The 26,539-nt window shown below is 41.5% G+C and overlaps 1 protein-coding gene across 1 annotated transcript in view; it reads left to right on the top strand.

Moving 5' to 3' along the window:
- LOC125004483 (voltage-dependent T-type calcium channel subunit alpha-1I-like) overlaps nt 1-26,539 on the top strand; it is a 228,039-nt gene that overhangs the window by 44,450 nt on the left and 157,050 nt on the right. Inside the window, exon 2 of the mRNA XM_047579108.1 lies at nt 15,549-15,963. Coding sequence (XP_047435064.1) covers nt 15,563-15,963 — 401 coding nt within the window. The 5' untranslated portion in view covers nt 15,549-15,562. The remainder of the gene's footprint in view (nt 1-15,548; nt 15,964-26,539) is intronic.

The following is a 26,539-nucleotide window of genomic DNA, read 5'->3' as shown; positions in this document are numbered from 1 at the left end:
CCGCACTGTGACTATTTTTCCAGTTGGGTTAATTTTTGTGTATACTTCCTGACGGAGACGGAGAAGCAGCCGGAAACAGTAAAGCAGAAATACGCTACTAGCAAGTGGACTAATCACAACTCCTGTGGTCTTGCTTGCTGCATCTCTGGGGAGATGCACTTTGTAACATTCTCATTTTCAGACGAATAGATCGATCTGTTGGTGGACCATAACATAATTTGTACATACGTTAATCTTGTTCATTTTATTTAATTTTCTCCTTTTTATTCAGACATCTCCTTATCATATCAAATTTGACCACGAATGAATGTCATAAGGAAGAATGTCAAACGTTAGATTTGTCAAAATGATGGTATTAGATTCACTTAGTGTATAATTAATGCACTTAAAGGGATACGCCACTCCTATGTGATATTTAGCCTCTCACTGTATTCCCCTGGAGTTGGATAAGTGAGGAAAAGCGTTTTTAAATCGGTCCTGGCATCGCCCTAATCCGGCAGCACAGCTTCTTAGCTTTAGCCTAGCATAGACACTGTGATGTAGTGTTGCCGATTAGCCAGTCATTGGTACTATATTCCGGCAAAGCACTGCTGACAGGCACAAAGACACCACGCAGCACCTGTCAACAGACCAGTGCGACTGTTTTTCAGGTGCTGCAAACGACTGGCTAACTGGCAACACTACATTGCAGTGCCTATGCTAAGCTAAAGCTAACAGCTGTGCTGCCGGTTTAGGACAATGCCTGGACTAAAAACACTTTTTCTTACTTATCTAACTCTGGGGAATATGTTGAGTGACTAAATTTCACATAGGTGTGGCGTATCCCTCGTAAAGACAGGTGCTGTTTACAATATCCTGTCGTTTAATTGCATGTTGAGTATGATTTAACTTCAATACCTTCAGTGCTGCTTAGAACCACTTAGAGCTTAACCGTAGACAAACAACGAGTGTAAATGCGCTGGAAATCGACATTGCCACGATAGCCAATTAGAATCTGTCCTAGTCTGCGTCTCATTGAGCAATGAGAGGATGCAACTTTGACTCACAGAAACGCACACGTGAAATGAAATTCAAAAATAGTCCAGATCCGTTCACTCCTGTCTCGTTGTTTGAGTTTGGAAAGCTTTTGGATGTTCTCTGAAGTGGTTATGTTACTGTAGCGTCTGTTTGATCAGGTCTCTTTTTGAAGTATTCCCACACTTCTCAAAAATTGAGTTTGGGCTTTTCCAGAAAAAGCCTCTTTCCCAGCGTGCCTGGCAGCGGGAGGCGCCATGAATGGAAGCGAAACGGTAAACAGTGCAACCCATCGGACACCCCGTCGCGTTCACGCAGTCGACGGCATCGGTATCAGACGCGCCACTGCGGCTATAGTTAAAGGAGCAGATAGCATCGGTTGTAGAGAATGTGTGAGTGGCAGCTGTGGAAATTGTCTAGAAAGAAGTTTTGCTGTTTCACAGTTTTGTAGATAAGAAAACAAGTATATAATCTAAATTAATTAAAGCACACTGAGCTGGATCGAACTGACATTTTGCTTCACCAGTGACTCCTTTTGTAGTCTTTCAAAGAGCAAAATCATTTTCTAAGACGTTTCATGTCGACTTTTAAACCACTGCACTTGTCTCCTTGAACCTTTTGAATGTTGCTTTGTGGGAGATCGTTGGATCGGTTTTGCTCATCCATCTCTATGGTGAGATGGCTCGAGTTGAATGCCAAAATATCCTTATTTTCATTCTTAAAAAAAAATAATTAGATTTTAAAAAAGGTGCATTTGAGTTACAGTTTTTTTTTATCCCAATTTTGTCAGATTTCCTTCCATTGCTACAAAATCTTTCCATGTTACAGGCAGAGGAGAACGCACAAAAACACACAATGATTTGACTTCAGATTTAATGCTGTTGAAATAATAGAGCAATGTGTCCATGCGCATGTTTTTTTTCTCCTGTAAATCAAACACAGTGGAAAAGATTATTTTTTTCTGCATTTTGAAACTATTTATTCATTTTTTTATGGAGGTTTGCTAAATTTTGGTCAGCACTGATGCCTCACAGAGAGAAGGCTCTGGGTCTGAATCTGGGCAGGACTCCAGAGGACAAGCGGTTACAGAAAACGAATGAATGCTAAATCTCAGCGTTGACTGACTTCTGGTAGTTAAAACCTTCGTCGGATGCAAGTGTTGAATGTTGCTCCTGAAATAGAGAAGAACATCAGAGGTTGTCTCTGTGCTCATTGATACATTTATTTTTTTAATAGACACAGCGTATTGACTGATGTTATTTCAGCAACCGCCTAGAATCAACCCAGAAGACAACTGTATCATACCACTGCAGGCATATTTACAGAGGAGTCGTAATGGATCACCTGCTCCAGATTCTCACTGTTCCTATCTAAGTGAGCTTTTCTTGGACTAGACGTATGTTTCAGTGGGGTTTAGAGTGTGTTAGTTCAGGTACCCTGACCTTCTTAGCAAGCCGGAAACAGGTTATGATGAATTTGTTCAGCATGAATTAGGCCCTTCTCGTGTTTGTTGGGTTATAATTGAAGATATGTAGGAGTGTGTGCCTGCACCGCATGTTGCGCTATATATTTATATATGTGGCAGAGGGTAAAGGGCGATAAGGAGAGTTGTGTGCAGCGTACCGTGGCAAATTGGATTCCTCTTCGTGTATGTGTGTGTGTGTGCACTTTCGAGGTGTAAAGGTGTACAGCTCTTGAACAGAGCACTTGTGCACGAGGGACTAAAGAAGAAACTACTACTACATCCAGACGCACAAAAGCTGCTCCTACGGCTGTGTGATGCATGAAGAGTCATTGATTCCTCGTCTTGTTGCCGTCTTCAAAGGAGAAACCTGACTGTAGCTCTTCACATGAAGCGCGTGAAGAGCGGCCGCATCAACGCGAACTACACAGGAGGACTAGAGCGGTCTGCTCGGAGTAAATAAATGGACATGTGGTGACGCGGCTTTGTAGTGTGTGATAGCGGCATGTGTGGTAGCAATGTGGTGTTTTTTTTGTGCGCAGAGAAAGATAATGTGATTGATGTATAATGGATGAAAGCAGTTGGATGGTTCTTGTTCTTTTCTCCTTAGAGGCTTAAGAGTATCACGCAACACATGTGTGCGACTGTAACGTGTGTAAAGCAGTTTGACAGATTACGTCATTGACATTTTCCTTGGTTTTAGGAATTAACGAGCTCAGGGCTCATTAGATTCAGTTTTCTCTAAATGAGCGTCTCTCGCTGCTTCAGCTGCCACAGCAGCGCATGTTGGAACCTGGAAATATCGGAGGCAAATTAATTGGACCACTAATCTCACTGGTTTGTCTCTTCAGCTGTGTGTGTTTTTTTTTTTTTTTGTCTTTTTTTAAGTTTCCAGGTACAGTCTGGGGCGTATTGGAGCTTGTTGAGTCTGTGAAGTATTTTTTTAAATTAATTTGAATTGAGGGGATAACATTTCAGACCACAGTCAAATTATCTTTGACATTATTCACTATAGTTCTACTACTACAGTAAACCAAGCTATATCAAGGCTCATTCAGAGTACTGCAGTACTAGGTGATGTACTCTACATACGTAGCCTACGCTGGAGTGAGACGTTTGTACTTGTGCCCCCTGTCAGTCTGACTCACTCTGTAACACCACCACCACCAGCCAAACACTAAGCAGTCGGGTAATATTTGTATTTCTACTTTCACTTTCCACTTCCTGCTTCACTTTTAACCTTTGCGACTCAAACTGTCACCGAAATTTCGCCAAAGATAACTCACACAAATGTTTGTATTTCTGAACCTCCACACCTAACCTTTCTTTCGCGTCTTCCATCTTTATTGATCCAGGTGGAGGTGGAGAAGCAGTTGAAAATACTAAAACAGACACTACACTACTACTAAGCAGATCAACCAGCGCTCTCGCTCTCGCTCTCTGCATAGTTGCATTCCTGGAGAGCTGCACCTCAGGCTATGGCGCTAGGCTCTGTCCAGGGTCTGGGCTGTAGCTGTGGCGTCAAATTGATGCACAAGCGTAAACCGCCTGTAATGTTAACTTCAAGCAACATCCTTTTGTTATTAACGTTAACCTCCTTTAAACAGTTGGGTCGGTTATTACTGCCATCTCTGGAGGTTTCAGGCTGGTTTTTATAAAGCATTTTGAGACAATTTGTATATTTATTGATGCTAAATCTGAATTGAATTGAACTTACATACATCGGTTTTCAACAAATAAACCATGCTTAAATTGATTCCGTTTGAAAGCTAGGAATATTCTCTGCACGATGTAGCCAATAACCAGCCTTCTTCCAACACAGGTTCATGTTTTGAGTAAGCGTGGAGCTATTTAGTTTGTTTTGTGGAGAGGCAGTAGCGCAGGGTTCTATGGGTTGTGGATACAGATACCTGATCAGTTTGGGACCTAGTGAAATTGGAGAGTATTTGTGTGAATGTGTGTGTGTCTCCGTCAGGCTGCATCCTAAGGAGTGTCATTGCTATGGGGTGGGGGTACCTGGTGGTACATGTCTAAGTAACATCCACATGAAAGTCAGGTTTCTCAGAAACACATTGCATGGTTAGAAGATGGAATTCTCCTGTCAGTGGTCATAATGTTGCGCCTGATGAATATATGCAGCACAGGATGCAGGACCAAGGATTATTACAGCAACTATGGCAAACCACTGGTGGTAGAAGGCAAAAATGCAGCGTTTCATTTTGTAGTGTGAAACCTGCAACCACTGGATTGTAACATGAGCCACGTGTGTTGTAATTTTCAGCTTAATTTTACGTGGCCTTGTTTCTTTGGCTCCGACATTTCAATTTCCTCATCATCTCTGCAGATCATTTAAAAAAAGTTTAAATTATTAACAGAGCGTTTCTCTCTTTCCCCCGTCTCCGTACAGTAGCAGTAAATAACAGCGAGCTCCACAATTAACCTCCCCACCCCCCCACCTCCCCAAAAGCCCTGGCTGGCCCCCCTTTATTGTGTCGACCAGGTTTATGGGATGACTCTCCTATCAATTAAAGACTAATTCTGTTAGCTGTCACGTACAGAGCACCGGGGTATTTCCTCGGCTTATGAAAATGCCAACTCATTTAAGGAGGTGTCATCTCCTGTAATACCTACGGACCTCTTAAGGGGAAGCTGGCGCGTGAGGAATGGCAAATATTAAAAAGATTAAGCAAGTGGAAACAATTTGATGCCACCGTAAAAGTCAAATAAATTTAACCGGGAAGCCTTTGTTCTGTCAGTGGCTACACACGGCTGGTGAAGTGCTGCCTACACTGCTGGTCATTACTAGTGAAAATAAAGGATTCATAACACTTCTGACGTTTTACATTAAAACTGCACCATTTGCGTTTAAAGGAACTATATTTTATGCTGTAATATCCTCTGTAAGTTTAAGCTAGACATTTAAATGTCATAACATCCCCTTCCTACTCTTAAATGTGGAATAAAATAAGGAGGAAGAAACGTAGGCACAACAGCAAGAGTCGGGAGCTGCCCCAGACCCCAAGTTTCTGCACATCAATGGTTAGTTTTTTATTCAGTTGATTGATTTTGATAGAATTCAGTTTTGTGGACCTGCTTTAGGGAAGTCTCTCATGGTACATTCTCTTCAACAAAACTCGGATTCACTGAAGTTATAATACACGTAATATAATACACGTATAGTAGGTAGGTAGGGCCCTACTTAATCTCTCAGTCAGTTTGGGGGTCCTTGGAAAAAGATGCACAAAGACATAGTTTTATCGGAGAGTCTTTCCCCTTCTACACTACAACTGTAAAACTGCAGATTTTTACTTTTCAAATCCAATTATTAGTATTATTTAGATACAGTTCATATTAATAAATCAGACATTTGCTTAAAATGTGAACCTATTATGTCAGTAATCGTGCATACAGATGTATATCCACACCCACTTTTGGTAAGAATAGAACATGCAACAAGTACACATATGCGCTGTATAGTATGGACTCGCACTACCTGGTTATCTGGTCATAGACGGGAACGCCAGCGCTCCACAATGTCAAAATAAACAAATGCAAAATGACAAGCTGCTGCATAAAATCCTACACCTCCAGAGTTGGCACACTGACACGCTTGCACACGACCACAGCTGAAAGCCGCATCAAGCGCCCAGGCTGTCGGAAGGCACAGTCAAAAGGGTTTGAGCAAACCATTTGAAGCCCTAACCGGTTACGCCGACTCCCCGAATAGCACAAGCCCAGAGGCCGTCACACGCGCTTTTCACCCGAGAGGGAACCGTTGCAGAGGTAGAGACGGATCAGAAAAGTGTTTATGCGGAAACGATTTGTTCGCCGCGCGGCTTCCACAGTCAAACAGCCGCTCAGTCCTCAGCGGTGCTTCTTCTCCTCCAGCCTGTTGAGAGATGGAGAGGCGAGCTAATTGCGGTCCATGGATTCAGGCCAGCTGGCTCGCGGTGTATCCGGAGTAAAGACACACTATGGTTAATTGACGGAAGACATACGACCAGGCAGCGGATATATTCAACCACAGCCACCGATTCTGCCACTAAGTGAGCACAGCATCTGTGGATTAAAGAAGTACATTATTCCACTGTTGGGAACTGGCTTGGTGTACAAACTGTACACTTTGTATCTCTGATTTATATCTCTGAAAGTCAATACATATTTTTTTTTTGCTCTGTAAAAAAAATAAAGAAAAGAAATCCATTTAGTCAGCAACTATATACTATAAAGAAAGCATCGGGAACGCTCTTGTGCAATTCCTCAGTGGTAAAACCACCCAGGACTTTTGCTTTCCATTAACGACAAATTTAGTCTTCTCAATTATTTTAATGGTGCCCTCTCTAACATTTTACATTTAGCATAATTTCTCTTCTATTCCACGGGTTGGAATTATGCTAAGACGAATCCTCCTGTCTGGTTCAAGGAGAAGGTTTTCAAACTCACTGTGCACGTTTGTGGTTTTATTATCGTACGTTATCGTACGGCTAACTAGCTTGTAAAGCAGGGGTGTCGAACGCATTGTAGTTCAGGGGTCGCATTCAGCCCGGTTTGATCTCAAGTCAGTAGGTCAATAGCAAAAAAGCATAATAATAAAAATGATTCTTCTGATGCAAATAAGTACATAATGAAAATGTTCAATTAAGAGGCAGTTTTCTCTTCTTCTTCCTCCTCCTTCTCATCTTCATCTTCCCCGTCCTCCTCCTTACTTATTATTATTATTACTTCATCTTTTCCTCTTCTTTTATAAATTCATTCCACATCCTACATTAAATCCCCAACTTATCTTCCAGGTTGAACTAAAACATATTTGCATCATCTCGGCATCCAGTTACACTTCGCTTTTGTCCTGGTTTTCATCAAATGTGTCACAGTAAAGCAGATTTACTCACAGTTTACACAGAGCTCCGGGACGATTGCATCAATAGGCAGAATGACAGATGAGTAATGGTTTCTCTGTGTTTTGTTCTTTTCTTTTTTTTTGCCTTTTTCAATTAGCCCTAAAATAAAGAAAAAAAAACTAATCTACTGTGTGAGTCATGCGTTCGCATGCGCCCCCACAGCCTGACAATAATGCATTAATAAACCCGCTCCAGCAATCACTCTCATTGGTGCTCATTTAAGAGTCGCACCGTAATTAGGCTGAAAATTGATGGGGAGAAAAAAAAAAATCGTATTCGCGCACACTGGCACTTTTAGAGGGCTTTTTAGGTTTCAAATTGGACTTAGGTGTATATTTTCTCAACAAATAGTGATTTCCTTTTGGGCGCTTTGAATGTGTTTGACTGCGGCGTCGGCGGTGGCGGCGGCGGCGGCGGCACTATTTGCACAGTACAACAACCTTCCCGTGGTTTTGATAATTGATGGTTGTGCATACAAGTCTCAACAAATAATAACAGCTGTCAGGAACAAAAAAATAATAATAAATAAATAAATAAAATCATTGCTTATCCACACTTCTGGGAGAGCAGACCATGTCAGATCTCATTTGAAGACTCATTCCAAGCCTCTGATTAGTGTGACGCAAAAAAACAAAGAGGAATATGATACAATCGAAACACGCGCTAATGCCCGCTCTTTCTTTTTCGATTAAATCTCGTTGAACCGTTATTGCCTGTAAAACTCCCCAAACGCACTGAACCCCAAACTGCTGATGGTCATCCTTCTCCAGTAGGCTTAGAAATCAATTCCTGAACCGGGCGACTGTGCACGCTGGATGTGAGCAGGGGGAAAAGCACTTGTTTGTCAGTGTTTGTTTCTGTATGGGAAAGTCGATGGTCGCGTGGCATTGGCTGTTCGCTGAGGGGAAGTAGTGCCGGTGGTGGGTAGTGGGAGCAGCACTGGGCTCTAGTGGTCCTTGGGGGTCTTTTCATCTCAGTTAGCCGGCATCATTACGAGCCTGCCACATTCGCTCTTTGCTTCCTGCGGATGGACGAGCGCGCTCGGCTGTGGCCGTGTGAATTTGCGGTACAGTCTTAATGAGAGTGCATCGGTCCGTGGGAGTGTGTTCATCTGTCTAACTTGTGATGAGTTTGGGTGTAATACATTTATTATTGATATGTGTGTCAATAGTGTGTATCTGCAGCTCGCTAATGAGGACCGGCACCTCGTCAACACAGCTAGCTGTTAGCTTCAGACTCTGTAGCTGTATTAGCCTTGTGTTTGTTAGCCGTAGATGCTGGTACTTACAGCAAACTGCCATGAAGTGCATGACTTCATATGCGAGTACATGTGCCCTCACAACTTTTGCTTTGTGTAATTGTCCTCTTTAGCCATTTGCTGTGTATGCCTTATCTTCTGAAGCCCACAGAGTATCCGAGGGGTTGCGTAATTACACCGCAAAAGCGCTTGTGTTTTGCTTCTCGCTTTGCTTTGAACAATGATAATTGGTACTGGGCGGCTCACGTCAAATTTGGAGCTGATAAGCGCTGAACAACTTTTTTCTGAAATCGCTGCAATACGCAAACAACATATTATAATTCAGTGGCTGTCAAACGAGACCTGGAGGGTGCAGCTCAGTTTGACGACATGGTTGTAGAACGTCTTCCAGGCCAAGGAAGAGTCTTTAAATTGAGAGTGCTCTTTAAAAGATGAAATGTGTTTGAATTTTTCATGATTGTTCATAATTATAAGTTGTAAGCTGTAAGTGGAGTTAATAAAAATAAGAACTTTTAACTGTGCACTAGTTTGTTTGGGAACAATCAACAATATATAAACACAATTAGAAATCTTAAATGTCAAAGAATCGCTAAGTTATACTAAACCCACGTTAAAATTAACTATGGTGTTTCACTTAAAACCACTAAGACTTCAAAGACTTCTGCATGAGTGTAGCGGGGTTCTTCTTGACAAAAAATATGGCGTCATCAAGAAACTATGTTTTGGGATGTTTATTTCACCAGTCTCCCAACACCGTGGGAAAAATATTTACAAAAATTATTTACAAAAAATAGTGGCTGTTCAGACTACTCAAAGAGATTCTTCTTTCACCAACACAGATTGCAGCACCATCTCTCCACATGCACAAACATGGACAAAGTGGCGGCCTTATAAATGACGAGCCCCTCCCAATGGGTGTGGCAAACAAATATCGCAGTTAACTGTAACAGAAATGTTTCCTACCTAGAGAAACAACAAAAATGACATTTAACCACAAACCCACATTCAGAACTATTCAAGATATATTTTCACCCTAATGTAGGTTTATTACTTTACAAATACTACTGTATTATTAAAGCAAACAATATTCAGTTGCATCCGGTGACCTTTTTCCTACCACGTGCCCTTAAAAACAGCAGGGAGTAGATACACCCCTGTTGGGCCGAATGCGTGAGTGTGCAAAACGTATGAACAGGTGTGTATAGTGGCGAGTGTGCAGCCTTGTACGAACTACGGGACCTGTGGGGAGTTGGTGTAGTACTGTATGTGGCGTGTTCTGTGCGAGTGTGTGTTCTGCCTGCATTCAGCTCCTCCCTCACAATGCATGGAAAGTACTTTTTGTATCACCAAGTGTCATTAGTCTGTCATCATCATCACAAATCTGAAAACCTAGGACGAGCTAAGAGGCAAGGAAGAGCTACAAACCCTTGTACTGATGCTGGCCTCCACTGAACCGTGCTGATCAGTTGGTCCGATCCACCCAGATGGTCATTTTCTTGCGAAATATTATTCTGATGAGATGCAATTGAAGATTAAAAGAGTCTACTGTACATATGCTTTCTTGAGTTGTGCATTTGCTTACTTTCTTCAAAACTACTTCTCCTCCTGGCAAACCAGCGCAGCGGTGGAGATTGGGAGTTGAACAGCCAGTCAGATTCATCTCAATCTTTGACAGGTTTCGTTGGCGATTGAACATGCTCAATCAGCCAAGAAGCCATCACCAAGGGGCTGGCTTGTGCCAGCGGTGTGGGACGCGCTGCAGAGGCGAGGGCAGCGGACCGATGATTGACCATCGGCTTGGTGTGTCCCAACGGCATGAAAACGTATTTGTAGATGCGCACTTAAATGTACAGTTTGCAGCTTTAAATTCGTGAAGTCTTGCTACTAAGGAGCTGAGGACAGTGAAAAATTAAGGCCCTGGATACAATGTGAGTTTATAGGAACCACTTACAGTATACAGCAGGTCTGTCAAAAGAGCTCAGCTTGCAGACGAAGATGTGAGTGCATGTTAGTGTGAAATGTAAATAATCCCAAACGCTAGCCAGAACACGCATACCGTTAAAACACGCACACATTAAACATTAAACTTTTAGAAGTCCGCCAGCCTCCCTTTGGTCCTGTTCATGAAATAGACACACTAAACTAATTAACAAATTCCTTCTGAGCCTTTCCAGTAAGACGCAAATGCATATATATTCTCCTATGCATTACCCTGATTGGTGCTGGAACTAAAATAAATCATGACATGTGAATATATGTATATATACATTTTTTTTTTTTTTTTTAAATTAAACAGTTCACTGAACATACTTCTCTCAGTGTGTGTATTTGTTCGCGTACACTTCACATGCCCTTCCCTCCATCTCCCTCCATGGCAGATTAGGAGTGGCAGTCTTTACTGCGACCCTTTTCTTCGCGCGAGCCCGTGATGTACGAGCCGGCTGCCGACATGTGATCAGTAAAGGGCAATCCGTGCCTGACACGTGTCATTAATCACACGTATGTGCCACTCAGAGTTAACTACAGCATCCAGGAGATGGCCGTGATGTTTTATGGCCTTTTGTGGCCAGAAATCCAAGCCATTATATCTAAGGCAGAAAAATAACCAATGGAAGTCAGAAACAGTGATGGATAAATTCATAGTTTACCAGGTTTGGGGCGAAAAATAGGAAAAAAGAACACATACATTATCTAATAGCATTATAAATGCTTTAACACTGTATAATATTCATTATTTCCAAAAACAAAACATAGGTTTCAGTGCAAAATAATTATTTTGTCGCACCTTTGCAGCGAGGTGTAATTTGCCTGCTTCATGCAAAACGTCTGTCTGTTGTCCCAGTGAAATTAGAGCTATTATTTAACATCATGATTCAGATCCACGGATCATTAGTTCACTGTCGGCCGTGCACGTAGACCGTGATAGTTTTTTGCAATGAGTTATTCATCTTTTTTTTTTTTAAGGCCACTGGCAAATTAGTAATGTTGACATATTAAGGTCTTATCTTGCTCCCTGTTATTCAAATTAATAGTTTTACAGTTTTTTTTTTTTTTCGGTTTTGTTTATTTTTTTAAAAGACAGTCAACTTTTTTTATTGAATGAATCATTACTGCTCGTTAAGACATAATTTAGGATAATTAGGGACGTTGTTCGTCCTGCTTCTCCTTTGTTGGTCTATTTCCGAGGCAGAAATGATTATTATATTCATTCTCATCATATTAGCTCCGACAGATTAATGGGAACGATGCCCAATCATACACCGGGTCTCCCTTAAACCTCACCTCAGGGTTAATAATTGCTTGATCATTAAGATATTTGTGTGCAAAGGGTTAACCGCTGCTTAAAAGTATTAATTATAGCTATGAGATATAACAAAAGCCTCAAAGATCCAAGATATAATCTACGTATTTCAAACACATTTGGGATTACAGCACATAGAAAACTGAACTCCATTAGAACTTTGTATCTTTCTTTCTTACTCGAGTTGCTTAATACTACTGTGGACCATCGCCTGAAAACTTTACATTTTCATTTTTCTCTAAGATATGAATCACGCTACTCAAACAGTGCCTGGAATATGCTTGAAATCATTTTGAAATTGCCATGTTTTAACATATATGAGCCAAGGCCTCCATTAATAGTGATGCCAAATATACGTTAAATACTGTTTTTATACAGTGGTTTCAGGGCCTGTATGATATGAAAGAGCAAATATAGGTTTGTTTGCCGTTTCATTGACAGTGGCTGTGTTTGTATTACACTTTTTCACAAAATAAAAGCGATATTTCTGAAAGGGTTAGGGTTAAGGGTTCAGGGTTTGATAAAGCACAATTCCAAATTGTACGTGTTTCCATTGAAAGGTGTTTTGTGAATGAGCTGGTCACATGACCCCCCTGCATCATCTCCAGTGACGCCGATGACGGGGAATTGCGATATTTGGGTTTTTGAATGAAAATGCAGCTAACGGATAAAGCAGTTTCATTCAAATGGCCAAATGTTTACTCCTCAGGTTATTGCAGTTCCACGTGCATAGAATAGCTTTGACTTTAAATGCACTCTCCTAGTGGGTGTGTTTTTTCCAAGGTGATTAAGTACATACCATAGTTTGCGTTAAAGTACGATAGTTTTAAAGTGACAGCATAGTATTTCTTCTTTTCGCATGTGGCAACACTTCTGTTGCCAGACTTTCGTCAGACATTATTCAGACTGAGCTTATGTAACGTCCCCCCTTAGGTGTTCTTCAGCTCCACATTCTAGTACAAATATGGGCACTTCTAGTTTAAAAAGATAGAATTGTTGCCAAAAAAAAAAAAATCTGTGTGCACCTCAGTCCTTTGGATCCCGGGAATCAGGGGCAACATGCTTCCTGTTTTTGATGGACTTTCAAGGTTTATTGACTCTGGCGGTTTTGTGTTTTCTTTATTTGTCTAACTCTGATTCCTGACTCGGTAGCCATCCATACCCCAAAGAGCTACCTGTTCCAATGCTGCATCACCCTGACAAATCACCTAATCTGACATCAAAGATAACACATTCCACATATTTAACAGACAAACATCTCTTCAGAACGACGACAGAACAAAGCCTTACAACATGAATGAAGTTGTGAATACATTACGCTCTAAATTCAGTATGTCGCATATTAATTAACACTTAACTCGCTTTCATTTTCAGCAACATATGGCTGCCACAACTGTTTCTTTTGCACATATTTGTTTTAGTTCCCACAGTATGTTAATTGCTTTTCTTTTTAGATTCTCGTCATGTGCATCTTTTCCCTTCTCTTTCAGGGATGCTATTACTCTGTTGCAACATTTAATTCCCCAACGGGATTCAATACACTTTTTATGCCATCTTACCAGAGACAAGACAATCAGCCCATTTAAGATGCTGAAAACTCAGAATTCTGGCATTCCTCAGTTCAGCGACTTTTATTGTTCCAGTATCGTATTCTTCTCTGCTATGATTAACTTTCCACCTTCTCTCTGTTGTGGTGATCCTACAAGCTTTGCCAGAGTTGATTGTAGTTGCATATTGCAATGCGGGCGTTGGACAGTCTTTTGTGTGAGGCCTCTCTTTTGTCGTCCAACCTCTACTCAGATCAACACGTTCCACTTTAAGGACCTCCGGCAATTCTTGTCCGTGACTGAACTGGTGCTTCCTGTAGCTTTTACCAAGAGTGGTACACTCTTCTTGCTCATTGGAAATCCATGGGCAGGTGCCACTCAGTCATATCAGGAGTCCTGCTCCCTCTATTCTTTCTCCAGCTGCACAGTATTGATTCCTCTCGGCTGTAAGGCTCCGACTAAACCACTGAACTCTTCTTACTCACTCCGACTTTCCTCACTCAGTTATTCCTCCTGCCAACCTTTCAGCTTCAGCTTTTCCGCCCTTACGCTCTCATCTCTGCTCTTTTTTCTCTGTCTCATCTTTCTTTGTCTCATCAGACTTTCAGATATATTTCAGAACAGAGGCACATAGACGTGGCTTGTAAAATGTTATTGTCACAAAAACAAAAAAGCTGCTTTCATTTATTGGACCACTCTGGCATTTACTCCTCTTTACTGTTTACAGCCGCATTCAACGCAGTCTTTTTCTTCATTGCGACACTCCTTTTAATCTTATACAGTGATTTTCTCTGCCGTTTTTCAGTGTAGAAATCCTGAAACATTAGTTTAGTGTTTCTGTGCCTGGGGGAACAGATTAGCTTTAAAAACAATGATATAAGCCACATTTCCACCACCATAAACCTTTTCCGCAAGTTAAAATTGTCAATATAGCCAAATACAAGGCTTCAGGATGAATCCTTGTTACCCTGTAGTATTTATGAGACACAGTTAAATCAGTATTTCACACTTGTTTCATTGTCTGACAATAAATGACATCAACTACACTGGGAATACAACAAAATTACAGTACGGTTTGGGGGTCTGAGCTTGAAGACAACTTTCTGTCTCAGACTTTTTCTCATTTTAAATGTTGACAGTGGGGAGGAGTTGAATTTTGGGTCCCACAAATCCCCTATCACATTTTGATTGCGATGCTGAGATTTAAGCTCGTTACGTGCTCTGCAAGAAGCGAGACGTTTGTTGTCGCTCCTAGGGACTACAAGAAAGAAAGTTGTCTGCTCTGGCCAGGTATTTGACACTTCACGAGAAAGTCAAGTGTCGAACTCTGGGGAAGTCCTTACAGGGCCGTTGCTGGCAATGCCGGAGATACACGATGAGAGGCAATTTTCTTATTATTTTCAGATGTCAGCTAGTCGTTTTGACGACCATGCCCGTTGGATTACAGCGTTCATTCACCATCCACCCACCCGATGCTGATCTCTACCCAGGAGGGATCAGCATTTCCGCTTTTCCCCATTAACCATATCCACTCCGGTTTCTGACCAATCACAGAATAGTTGCCGGACATGACACGAGAAAAAAGCTCAGTTGATATTTTGAGAACAAGCTGCGAGAGCTCCCAACAAAATGATGTAATTTTGTTCTCACAGCCCAAGGAGTGACAACAATCTTCTTAACAGCGTTTTGTTTTGAAAAGATACAGTTGTTTTTGCATATTTTTTATTTTTATTTTATTTTAAAATGAGTATGTATGCATCTAAAGGTAGAATGTAAATGTGTTTATCACTTTAACACTTGATGAGGACCTTCGGCTTGCACCGACACCCACGTTTTGTTTCTTCGAATGATTAATCCATGGAAATGAAGTATGTTGGCATCCTTTCTCTGCATGAATTTCACCTCTTCCTACTGTAAATGTTGATAGGATGACTCAGTGTTGGACTTTCTAATAATCTTTTTTTTTTTTATTCGTCGGGGAAAATGTAAGCCCACTGCTACTAATCGTGATCCGTGAGTTTGAATTAAAACTCTTCTTCCTCCGTCTCTTCTGTTTCTCTCATCCAAGACCGTTGGGTGGCCATGACGAGCGAGGAGGAGGAGGGCTCCGGCATTGCGACACCGACAGCAGCGACACCGACGACTGCGGCGACGATCTCCAGGGTGACGGCCGCCATAGTCAGAGGCGTCAGTGGCGATGCCGTCTCTACCTCGTCCCCCCGCGGGCCCTCTCCGTACCGCCGGCCACGTCCCGTGGAAAAGGAGGCGAAAGAGATGGAAATAGAAGAGGAGGGGATAGTTGAGGAGGAGCGGATGGAGAAGGAGGTGGAGGAGGTGGAGTGTGAGGAGGATGATGACGATGATGGCAGCAGTGATACCAGTGTCTTAGTGGTGCCCTATCCCGAGCTGGTACCTGTGGTCTTCTTCTGCCTCAAGCAGACAACGTGTCCCCGAAGCTTGTGCATCCGCATGGTCTCCAGCCCATATCCTTTTCAGTGTACGATGAAAGTGCCTCCCGGAGCGCTCTCCTCTCTCATCATATTCCATTGCCATGTGATCATTCACCATCCTTCCATTTCACGGCTATAATGAAGCCATTAAGAAAGCTATAACCTCTATCAAAGTGCATTTTTCCATTAATAAGTGATGGATTTGGCTGTGCGCTGAAACAGACATTGGCTTTTGGGTATTTCAACTCAACTGATAAGTTTGCAGCAGCCCCACATCTGAGCCGAATGGTCTCTGGCCGAAAAGTCGGCTCGGTTGTGTTATTATTTCATTGATCTTGCCTCCCATGGTGGAGCAGCGTGCATGAGATGTTGGAGCAGAGTCAAGGCCAACTCTTGCACTTGTACTTCCACAGCAGACCTCACAAAGAAACATGCTATACTTACCAAACAGGAGTACCAGGCTGGACGGAGGTGCTCCTCTGTCCTGATAGCTGAAAAATTGTGCACGTGCACGGACTTATTGATTAAATTAGGTTAATTCAGATAGATAGACTGTAATTTAGATCTAGCAAGCCAAAAGAAAGTTTGACGTAATTAAAATGAATGGCTAGACCTTAATTTAGATGGTTCAGACTTTTCCATGCTCATATTACTTCACTTATTAGGTTAGAAACACACTCAGACTATAGCTGTTCCTGTGTAGGTAATAACAGGAGTGCAAAAGTACAGTACAGGCAGTCCGCTGTGTTAGCTTCCCCCCAGGTGGAGCAACTTATCAAGCTTCTCAAGAGAAACACTTACAGTTTGCTGATGTGTGACTCACGCGCAAAACCCGTAGTAGGAGTGCCGAGTGTGAAACCTGAGAATGACAGTGTGGAAACGCAGATAAATGACTGACTATTTAAAAAGCAGTGAAGCAGAGACAGATGGAGGGGGGAAAAAGAAGGGACGGGGTGGGGGGGAGATAGAAATCCGTATGCCTTACCTCACTTGCATTTAACCTATCCATTCGTGTGCACACAAACACGATATTATTGATTTAACATGAAATATTTCTAGGCCTGCTTCTCAAAAATGAAAGGATGGAAAAAAGTAAAGGAAAACAGGTATAAAAGTAGACTTATAGGAAGACATAAAGTCTCTGTTTTCAGCCGGTATTTAGAATGGAGTATTTTTTATTTACATTTGCAATTTTTTTTCACCTTTATTAGTATCACAGCTGATATTATGTTTTTTTCTGTGACACTGACAAAAATGGTGGTGTCAGAAGTATTCTCTTTGTAGATCTGGCTTCTTATTTTAGTTTCTGACTGCGTGTGACGTGACTTTAACACAAAACGGAGAGAAAGAAGGCATAGCAAAGTAGTCGTGTCATTCATTTGGGCCTAAATGAAACTTTCTCTTAAGGAGAATCTGAGAAGAGAGTCTGTTCTTTGATAGTGTGTCTTGAATTTGGCCTATTTCGGTCTTTCTTTTTCCATGTCTCTGTTACAAGTATTCCACTCATCTCCTGTTTTTCCTTGAGAAGCTCACAAGTGAACTACGTGTAATTTTCTCTCCACTACACTGAGATTTTATGTCATGCTTAGATAGACAGCCAGTAAAAAAAAAAAAAAACTAAAAACAGGTATTGTTAAATAATGATTGCATAATCATAAAAGTTGCATAATTATGCATGAAAGTCACACTTTTATGTGAGAGAACTACAGGTATTTAGGTGAACCCTTTGCATGTACAGCAGGCTGATCTTCTGTAAAGAACACTCACTGCCAAACACTGAATATAGCAAGCTTATAAGAGCCCAGAAATTAAACCTGGGGTGTGATATCCGTAGCATTCAATGCCAGTTTAGCTTCTGCTTTGCAGGCTAAGTCATCCCAGTTATGGGGTAGGGGTAGGAGTAGGTCCAAGAAAGGGGACTGTCATAATTCTTTTGCAGTTATGACTCCTTTGCTTAGTCGTGCTGCTAATGGAGATTAGTTTTAGTGAGAACAATTTGTCCAGTTTGTCTTCCCCACAGCAGCTGGATTTTTACTTCACCATCACTCAGCGTTCAATCCAATCACTGCAACTCGGTGGGAGGGAAATATGAGTGAATACAGGGTTCGTGTACTTGTGTACTCGTGTGCAGAAATGTGTGTGTCCACGTAACGCCCTTAAAGTGAAAGGGCTGGTATTGACCAGGTCCACTTTCTCACATAGTGTGTTCACATCGAGCGGTGCGGTGTATTGATCTGAAAGTGAAGTCCTCTTTGTGTATACGAATGCGCCGGGTTCATTCCTTGTCCTTGTGTGTGTGTGTGTGTGTGTGTGTGTGTGTGTGTGTGTGTACTTAGCAGGGATATTGACAAAGTACGTGCCTGTCTCCCAGTAATTACAATTATAGTGTTCAGTTTAGTATTTTTCAATTTGCAGTTAGCTGAGAAGTGCATGTATTATCATCAGTTTGAAAGACTAAAGTTTTACATTAATTATTTCTTATGGGGTGGTTTGTTTGCCTGGATGGAGGATGTATAACCAAGTCCTGTTAAATCAGATATCTCAAGCCTGGGCGTCACTTTCAGAGTTTTTCCCATGATTGGTATTAGTTATGTAGTCTGCTGTAGTTATTATGCACAAGTTTTTAAAATATAAATGTTCCCCATACTGTATCTTATCAAACGTATAGTTAACCACAGTATATGGTACATTTTGAAGTTTGTTAGTTGCATGTCCACTACTTAATAAGTACTTAAAAGAAAGCAGCAATTTTCCTTTTTTTTTGAAAAAAATTGCCAGTTGGACAGTGGCAACTGTCACTTATTGATTGATTTTTAAAACTGGACAAAAACAACAACATAAATCGAATACTAACACATTATATATTAAACCTACACACACACTCCTACAAGGTTGATATCAGATGTCCAATAAAAAAATTCCCACGCCGAAACTCACAGCAGTGGAATGATTCAATTTCTATTGACATCTAAGAGAAACTAGAGCTCATGTACCATGAGTCTCTGTTTCTGGATGATTCCCGTCGGCTATGTAATTTTTACGAGGTTGGTGCAGCTGCAGCCTTGACTTGTCTCTGATGAATTGCTTCTTTCTACTGCATAAAGTAAATACCCTGGCTGTCTATCTATATCAGACAATATACTGTAAAATGACTTGTCATCCATAACATCCTCTGAACTTGTCATGAACATGCACTTTTTCCATAAAACAACAGATTTTTAAGCACCAGAAACATGCAGAACATTAAAAAAAATGTTGTTCCATTGATATTCCTTTATATCCGGTTTCATCCAGAAATTATCTCTATAATTCGGCTTATAGAGATAAGGTTGAAAATATGTAAACGGTTGTTTTAACACACAGTGCTACTAGTTAAAGCTCTTCTCCATTCAGACATGCTTTTATATATATAATTTTTGCAAGTCCCCATCTCTCTCCAGCATCAAATCACTAACAGTCAGACAGGGGGGGATGAGATGGGTCAGTGAAGCTCCAGTGATATGGATGGGAATGGAAAAATTGACTCAGCTGAGTGCACCGCAGTGACCTGTGTGCAAGATTTGAGGGCAGTCAAACAAAATCAAGGAGCGAGGTAGAACTTGAAAAAGGGAGTTCTTATAGTAAGAAAGGTATCCCTATCACTCACATTTCAAGGTTTCAAGTTGAAGAACTAATAGAAAATGAAAGAGAGAATGTGGTTAAGGAATGGGTCTGAATGGACTGCATCAGAGTTTTATAGCTGTAGCGAATTTGTGTCATTATGGCTTAAGGAGTTGGGTGGAAGCTGCTTGCCCACTTACCCCTCCCTCCACTTTCTCCTCCGCCTCAATCATTTGTGTTCACTTCTGAACAGTAAATCTTTTAGAGTTTTCCTTGTGTTAAGTCATTTTGCAGAGGAAGAGGGAGGCTGTCAGTGCACAGAGGCGAATAGTTGGCAGTCGACATTAAAGAACGGCCGCCTCTGGCAATCCGCAGTAATAGGCAGATCAAACTTTTGTCGCTCTGCACTTATTCCAAATCGCTGTCGGACATAATTTTTGCAATTACCTCCTGTCTTTCATTTCCCCATCACTTTAGTTTGGTGATAACCGTGGCTAGTAGACTCATCTGCTCATTTAAGCAGATCTGCCAGGCTCATTTCATCTGTCTGCCTTCAACCAAAAAAAAATGTATGTGTCCTTTGAGAAGGCAAAGACAAACAAACTAGTGATTTAACTGGTACTAATTTAAAAGACCATTTGCAGTACATCGATATGTGCAGCCACTGGGAGTTGCACCATCTTCACTGCTGTGCCATAACGCTTTAAGCCCAGTGGGTCTTTGCAGCAAAGCAGCATCAAGGTTCATCAAGTGTGTGGGAATATTTTACTGTGACATCCAGAATATTTAAGTCAGTCCTGAAATACAGCAGAAGTATTACGGCATTATACAATCATCTGGAAAGGCATCCTAGTAACGTTAGCAGAGGAACTATCCAAATGTTCTTGACAGCAGTCAATGAATAACTTCACCAAATTCCCTGCGATGACATCACCAACAAGGTGTTGGTGAATTTCTGTGTCGAAGTTATTAGACCTTTAGCTGCTATACATGGCTTTGGAGATGGAACGCTTTTTGTTCCTTCTTTTTTAAAAAAAAAAACCCTGCCACATTATCCTTTCTGACAATACACTGTGGAGTACTATTAAGTGCTATTGATGGTGTTGATTTATATAGATCTCCGGCGCAAAGTATTTATAACCTCATGTGTTTATGTTCAGTTCTGTTGTGTTCAATTAGTTGACATTGTTGCTGTGGTTGTAGAGCTTTTGTTTTTGTCCTTGATGTCAGTGAACGCACCATGTGAGAGTTCCAAGAGTGAGAGCCGCATATTAAAAGTGTCAGACTGACTGGGTTTATGGTGTCGATGTCATCTACGCCCGGCAGTAGCCCCTATTCAAGCTTCAGAGACGCCTCCGTAGCTTCCTTTGTGTGAGACGCTACAATATGTATGCATTACTTTCTACTTTGTTTTTATGTGTTATGTCACGACTGGTCGACGCTGAGTTTCACCTCATATTAGTTGAAAAATCAGAAGTCGATTCAAGCTCTAGTAGCCACATTTTTAGAGATGCCTGGGGAAACAGTGCAACGTAACACAAAGTTGAATCAGCTCCTCTCTTCAACTGATTCACCTTAGTGAAGGTTATATTTGTCATGGTTAATGTTGAATCACGTACCGGATAGAGGATATTATTCTGCATTGATTGTATGTAGGTATACACCCACCTAGACCAGACCAGGCACACTGGTCATAAAGTTATATCTGATAAGTTTACTTTAATATGTCCAGATGTCAACATTCCTGTCATAAATCCACTTTTCTAATCAGAATCGCTTGGATCCACATCCTTTTGAGTGCGCTTCATGCCGTGGATTTGGAGATTTCAAGTGTATATACTTGAAACAGTCTTTTGCCAACCCTAGAGATATAATTTATCTCAAGCACTTGAGCATAAGTACTGTATGCTGATATGAACATTAATTATATTTACACATAAGAATACTTCTCACATAGCGCCTCTTCGCCAATTTATGAAACAACAGCTCTCGCAATTAGGTGGCTGCACAATCAGTGTGGCTGCAACAACGAGGCTATGAATAGCTTAAGCGAGCAACACGTCTGGGCTGCTTACAAAAATCTAATTATCAAATAGGGGAATAATGGTATCCTGTGCCCTTCAAAAAAGACTGTTGTTAAGGCTGTGCAAAAGAATAATAATTAAGATATTTTTAACTCTGCGCTGAACTCAAATGTCTCTGTCATGTGGAGGAGTTGCCAGAGTTTTGCTGAGCCTGCTGAATATCAACAAACAGGCCTGCAGCTCTTTTGTTTTACATCACAACTACTGGTTCGCTAATGATGTTTTCACAAGTAACAGGTGATAAAAAATGTGTTTTATAGCAGCTTCTTTTAACATAACAGTCAATTCTGGTCAATTGGGTTTCATCACCGGGTGTATTTTAACTAATGCGTACAGAAACAATGACGTGTTTCATCTTGGTGTTACTATTCCTCTATCACAGCATAAATCCCGTCCAAACACTTTGATTGGCTGGACCGATCTTTGTCATCATTGGCAAATCCAGATGGAGCATCTCCAAACAGACTATCCCTAACAAAACAATTGTGGGCAGGGGACGTCCGGGCGTGGCAGGCTTCCAGCGCAATGTTAATTTAGCAAATGACAAAATGCAAATTACAGAGACATAATTAATGCAGTAACGAACAAACAGTGTAGAATTTCTCAATCAGATTTTCAGTGGTATCTGCAGTGCTACCAAACCTCGCACACTATGGGGATTCATTTGATTTGAGTCCTGCTGTATTATGTCAGTGCTGTTGTGGTTGGAGAGGTAAAGTTTGACTTGAAGTACTGAGACAATGGTGAGGGAATAACTTTGACCAGAGGTGTCAAACTTATTTTATTTTGGAGGCAATATTCAGCCCAATTTGCTCTCAAGGGGGCTGAGCCAGTAACAAAATGGCATAATAAGTTTCTTCCTTTGGTTTAGTGCAAGTAAGAACATTGTGAAGCATTTCAATTAAGATGCACTTCCTCCTTTTTTTTTTATCTTCCTCCACTTTCTTCTTCTTTGTCATTCTTCTCACCTTCCCGCTCGTCTTTCTTCTTCTTCCTTTCTGATTCCCAATTCTCCTTCTTCTTCTTCCACTCCTCCTCTTCCCTTTCTTCTTCTTTCTCATTCTTCTCACCTTCCCGCTCGTCTTTCTCCTTCTTCCTTTCTGATTTTCAGTTCTGCTTCTCCTCCGCCCACTCCTCCTTCTTCTTCTTGTTCATTCCTTCTCATTTTTATCCTCTTCATTTCCATCTTCCCCTCTCTCCTCCTCCTCATTCACCACCTTCGGTTCCTCATTCTCACCCTTCTCCTCATCCTCCCTTCATCCTTCCTTCTTTCTTCTTCTTCTTCTACTCCTCCTTTGCAGATTAATTCTTTGGGCCAGATTTGACCCTCTGATGGGCTCATTTTGGCCTATGGGCCACAAGCTTGACAGCACATGCTTTAGTTAAGGCTTTTTTTTCCAGTTTTAAACCAGTTTTCTGGTTCCACGATATGTAACTTATTCATACTTCTGTCAGCAGTCTTAAATTCTCTGAAATTGCTATTTGTTTTTCTTAAAGTGTACATTTCCCATGCTGAATGGGCCGCAGCGTTGCAAAAGAAATGGAAACGTCAAAGCAAACGCGTCATGGTCGGCGGGTTTTCTCATCCCTGCTTTGTACAACAAAGCCGTTTCCACCGGGGAGTACTGTCATTGTATCCACATCTGCGTGATTCCACCGATGCTGGGCTGAAAGTGGGAATAGAACTGTGAGTGCGGAGCTGTGAATATCATGTTAACCAGCTCTCGGGCAGACACACAGCTGAGTTCATTCACACAGAGAGAGAATAATCAGAGCAGCATGCGGAAAAGGGAATAATAGAGACCATTTCCAAAGCTGAGATGTAAAATGTGACTCTAAACCTGGTACTTGCCAATTGGGAAAAAAATAATGATAATAATAATAAAAACAAACGAAGGTGGGAGATGCGAGGAAAGATAAAGACATGGAGAGAAGAGAATGAAGCTGCTCCAAGAGAAACAGAGCATGCAGAGTCAATATATATTCTGCTCCAAACCAAGTCTGATAGGAAGGGAAGGTCAGATTAATAGTTTCCAATTCGCTTTCAATCTCCTCTGGACTAACACATGTGGCCCCCTGTGCCACCGGCAGTATTGCACGCACACAAACTCCCTCATTCATAGACATCTCCACACACACCTGCGTTCAGTATGTTAATATAACTGGATAAAGTTTGGGCGTGAGATTGTTTTTTCACAAGGTCATTTTTGAATTTAACATTTGGTTCCTGTAAAAACAGAACAACAAACCTGTCCACACCTCTGTAGACAAGTAGGTAGGCAGGTAGATAGTTGTGTGGGTGAGCAGGTAAGTAGGTAGGTAGGTAGGTAGGTAAGTGAGTGGGTAAGATGGATGGATTGATTGATTCCTTATTTATCCTGTGGAAACTCTGTGTCCGGAAGCTTCATCACATAGAAACAGGAGGTGCTGTAGAGTAGTTCGTCCTGAGGGACAAACAATTTTCTCAACTTGTCCGTTTCGGACAGGTCCAGAGTGTGTTCAAGGTCCTTTCTTCTGTCTGTATCATTTCACCCAGCCGTGTGGTGTCCTCCTTCTTAGTGCTGCCTCCCCAGCACACCACAACGTAGAAGAGGCCACAGGCAATGATAGCCTGGTAGAACATGTCCAGCAGCTTACGGCAGATGTTAAATGACCACAGCATCCTGAGGAAATGGAGGCAGCTCAGTGATCCAGCTGTAGACCCATGTATTTATAGGTCTGAACCACCCCTCTACAAACTCCCTGATGATGGTTACGGGCTGCAGGTCCACTACCATCTCCTTGGTTTTAACTGTATTGATCAGAAGGGGGTTCACTTCAAACCATGAGATAGCCAGGCACGTTGAATGGTTTGGCTATTAGCAGCAGTTTAATGGCCGCTGATGTCTGTAACTGGCTGTTTGGACAAGACTTCTGCCTCTAAAAATTGATTTGAGCTCCAAGTGTAGCTTCCATCCAGGTAATTACATTTTAATTAATGAGTGTCTGGGTGGAGGGGTAGCCATATGCATCAGGTTGTGTAATTAATAACCCCTCATGTTTGCCCTTTTTTCTGTGTCACGCATTATTATTTAGATTCAGTGCAGATTCTGGGATAGATGTGAAATATCCTGATGCAGCCTAATGATAGCTGCATGATAATGCAGCTAAACTGGACTGGCTTGTTCAAGGTGCCTGCTCAACAAATTCTATCCAATTTGAAAAATGCTTTGGTGGCAATGCATCTCCCAGTTTTGGTTTGGTCATAGATGGTCGTAACATCAGAGGTAGAAACAAGGTCGTCTTGCATACCGTCATTCTTTATTATAGTGTTACTATAGCGCAACAAAGAGGACACGACAGTATTGTGGCGCATTGTCACCTTGCGGCAAGAAGATTTACATGTTCTGCAGCCTCCATAGGTCCTGTCTAGGTGCTCTGTGTCTTTGTGAAGGCTGTGATGAGGAGGTACTCTGGGCACTTTCCCAAAGCCAGCTGGGATGGTCTCCAGGCACTCGCAAACCCCCTCTACATGATATACGGTTGCAGATAATGGATGGATGGTTCATTTGAAAGATTGATGGCAACACTGGTTTAACCACAAGGGAACTTCTGGAGATGGTAAAAGCTGTTTCTTTTTCCACTTCTTTTATTCAACATAGGCCCATAAATCAGATACCTTAACATGTGTGACTAGACCAGCTTTTGCCATGGAACTGAGTGCCCTCCATCCAATGGCTTGACTTCTTTGACTTTGGAGAACCATATTTTTTTTAATTCACATTGGGATGTTGAGGATGAAACCCACTACCTGACTCTGTATAATTGTCTAGGGTTGGTTAAATGTTCACCAACCATTAGAACCAACTTAAACCAACTAAAACAGTCACAAATCACACAGTTTATTGTAAATAATTTCACATAGAAGCACAGCAATGTTAGTTGGTCTGCTATCATTCATTTTCAACATCTTACCCCTAACCAGCAACACTTAATGTCTTAAGTTAATGTTATTTTTTGCTGAAGGTTTGAAGGATGATGCAATTAATATTGCACTGTTTCGATTCCCAAGGGGGAAACTGCAATTGATGCCCCAAACTAAATACTGCATTTGATATTGATTGACCCTAATGAAATTTCCATCAGTTAGAGGAGTCGGCATGCTTATGGCCTTAAGTCCTACTGAACCGTCTACAAGTGTTTATATATATATACATATATAGTCTTTGTGTTTCTTTCAAAATAAGACCTTACTGAGGTATTGGAAAGGTTATTTAGTCATTGTAACAGAATAAGAAGGGAGACATACACAGATCAGACACAACATTATAACCACTGACAGGAGAAGTAGATCACATTGACCATTGAGACCTTTGGACCCGGCGTTCATTAATGTCGATGTTACTTAGACATGTACCACCCACCTAGATCAGACCAGAGACCCCCACCCTATTGCAATGACACTCCTTGGTGGCAACAGATATCCCGAGTGGTATACAGCACACAAAAACAGGACACAGGATGCCCTCAGAAGGTCCATGTCCATTCTCTGATGAAGCACAACTGTTTTGGAGGCAACGAGGGAGACCAACACAATATTAGAAAGGTGGTTCAGATGCTGTGGTTGATCGGCGTATTTACAACAGCATATCTGTTGGGTAGCAACTTTTATTGTTGCCAGATGAAATCAGATTGTATAGACACACTGCGTGTTGGCATGGTGTTCATCCTACCAATGTGAGGATCACCAGTCAGACGACTTCTTCTTAGTTTCACATCTTCTATTTATGGGTCACAAGTGGTGACAATAATTTCTCTTGCCTTTTTGTAATAGTGACATGGCCTGGAAAATGAGTTTCCCTTTATAATGGTGTTGCTAGATATATCAACCATTTCCAATCCTGTAAATTTCATTTCTATTTTCCTTCTTATCCAGCTCACACTGA

Source organism: Mugil cephalus, chromosome 2 (assembly GCF_022458985.1).
Source record: "Mugil cephalus isolate CIBA_MC_2020 chromosome 2, CIBA_Mcephalus_1.1, whole genome shotgun sequence".
In the NCBI taxonomy this organism is placed as follows: domain Eukaryota; kingdom Metazoa; phylum Chordata; class Actinopteri; order Mugiliformes; family Mugilidae; genus Mugil; species Mugil cephalus.
The sequence above is the reverse complement of the archived record's forward strand: the minus strand, read 5'-3'. Positions and strand labels throughout refer to the sequence as shown.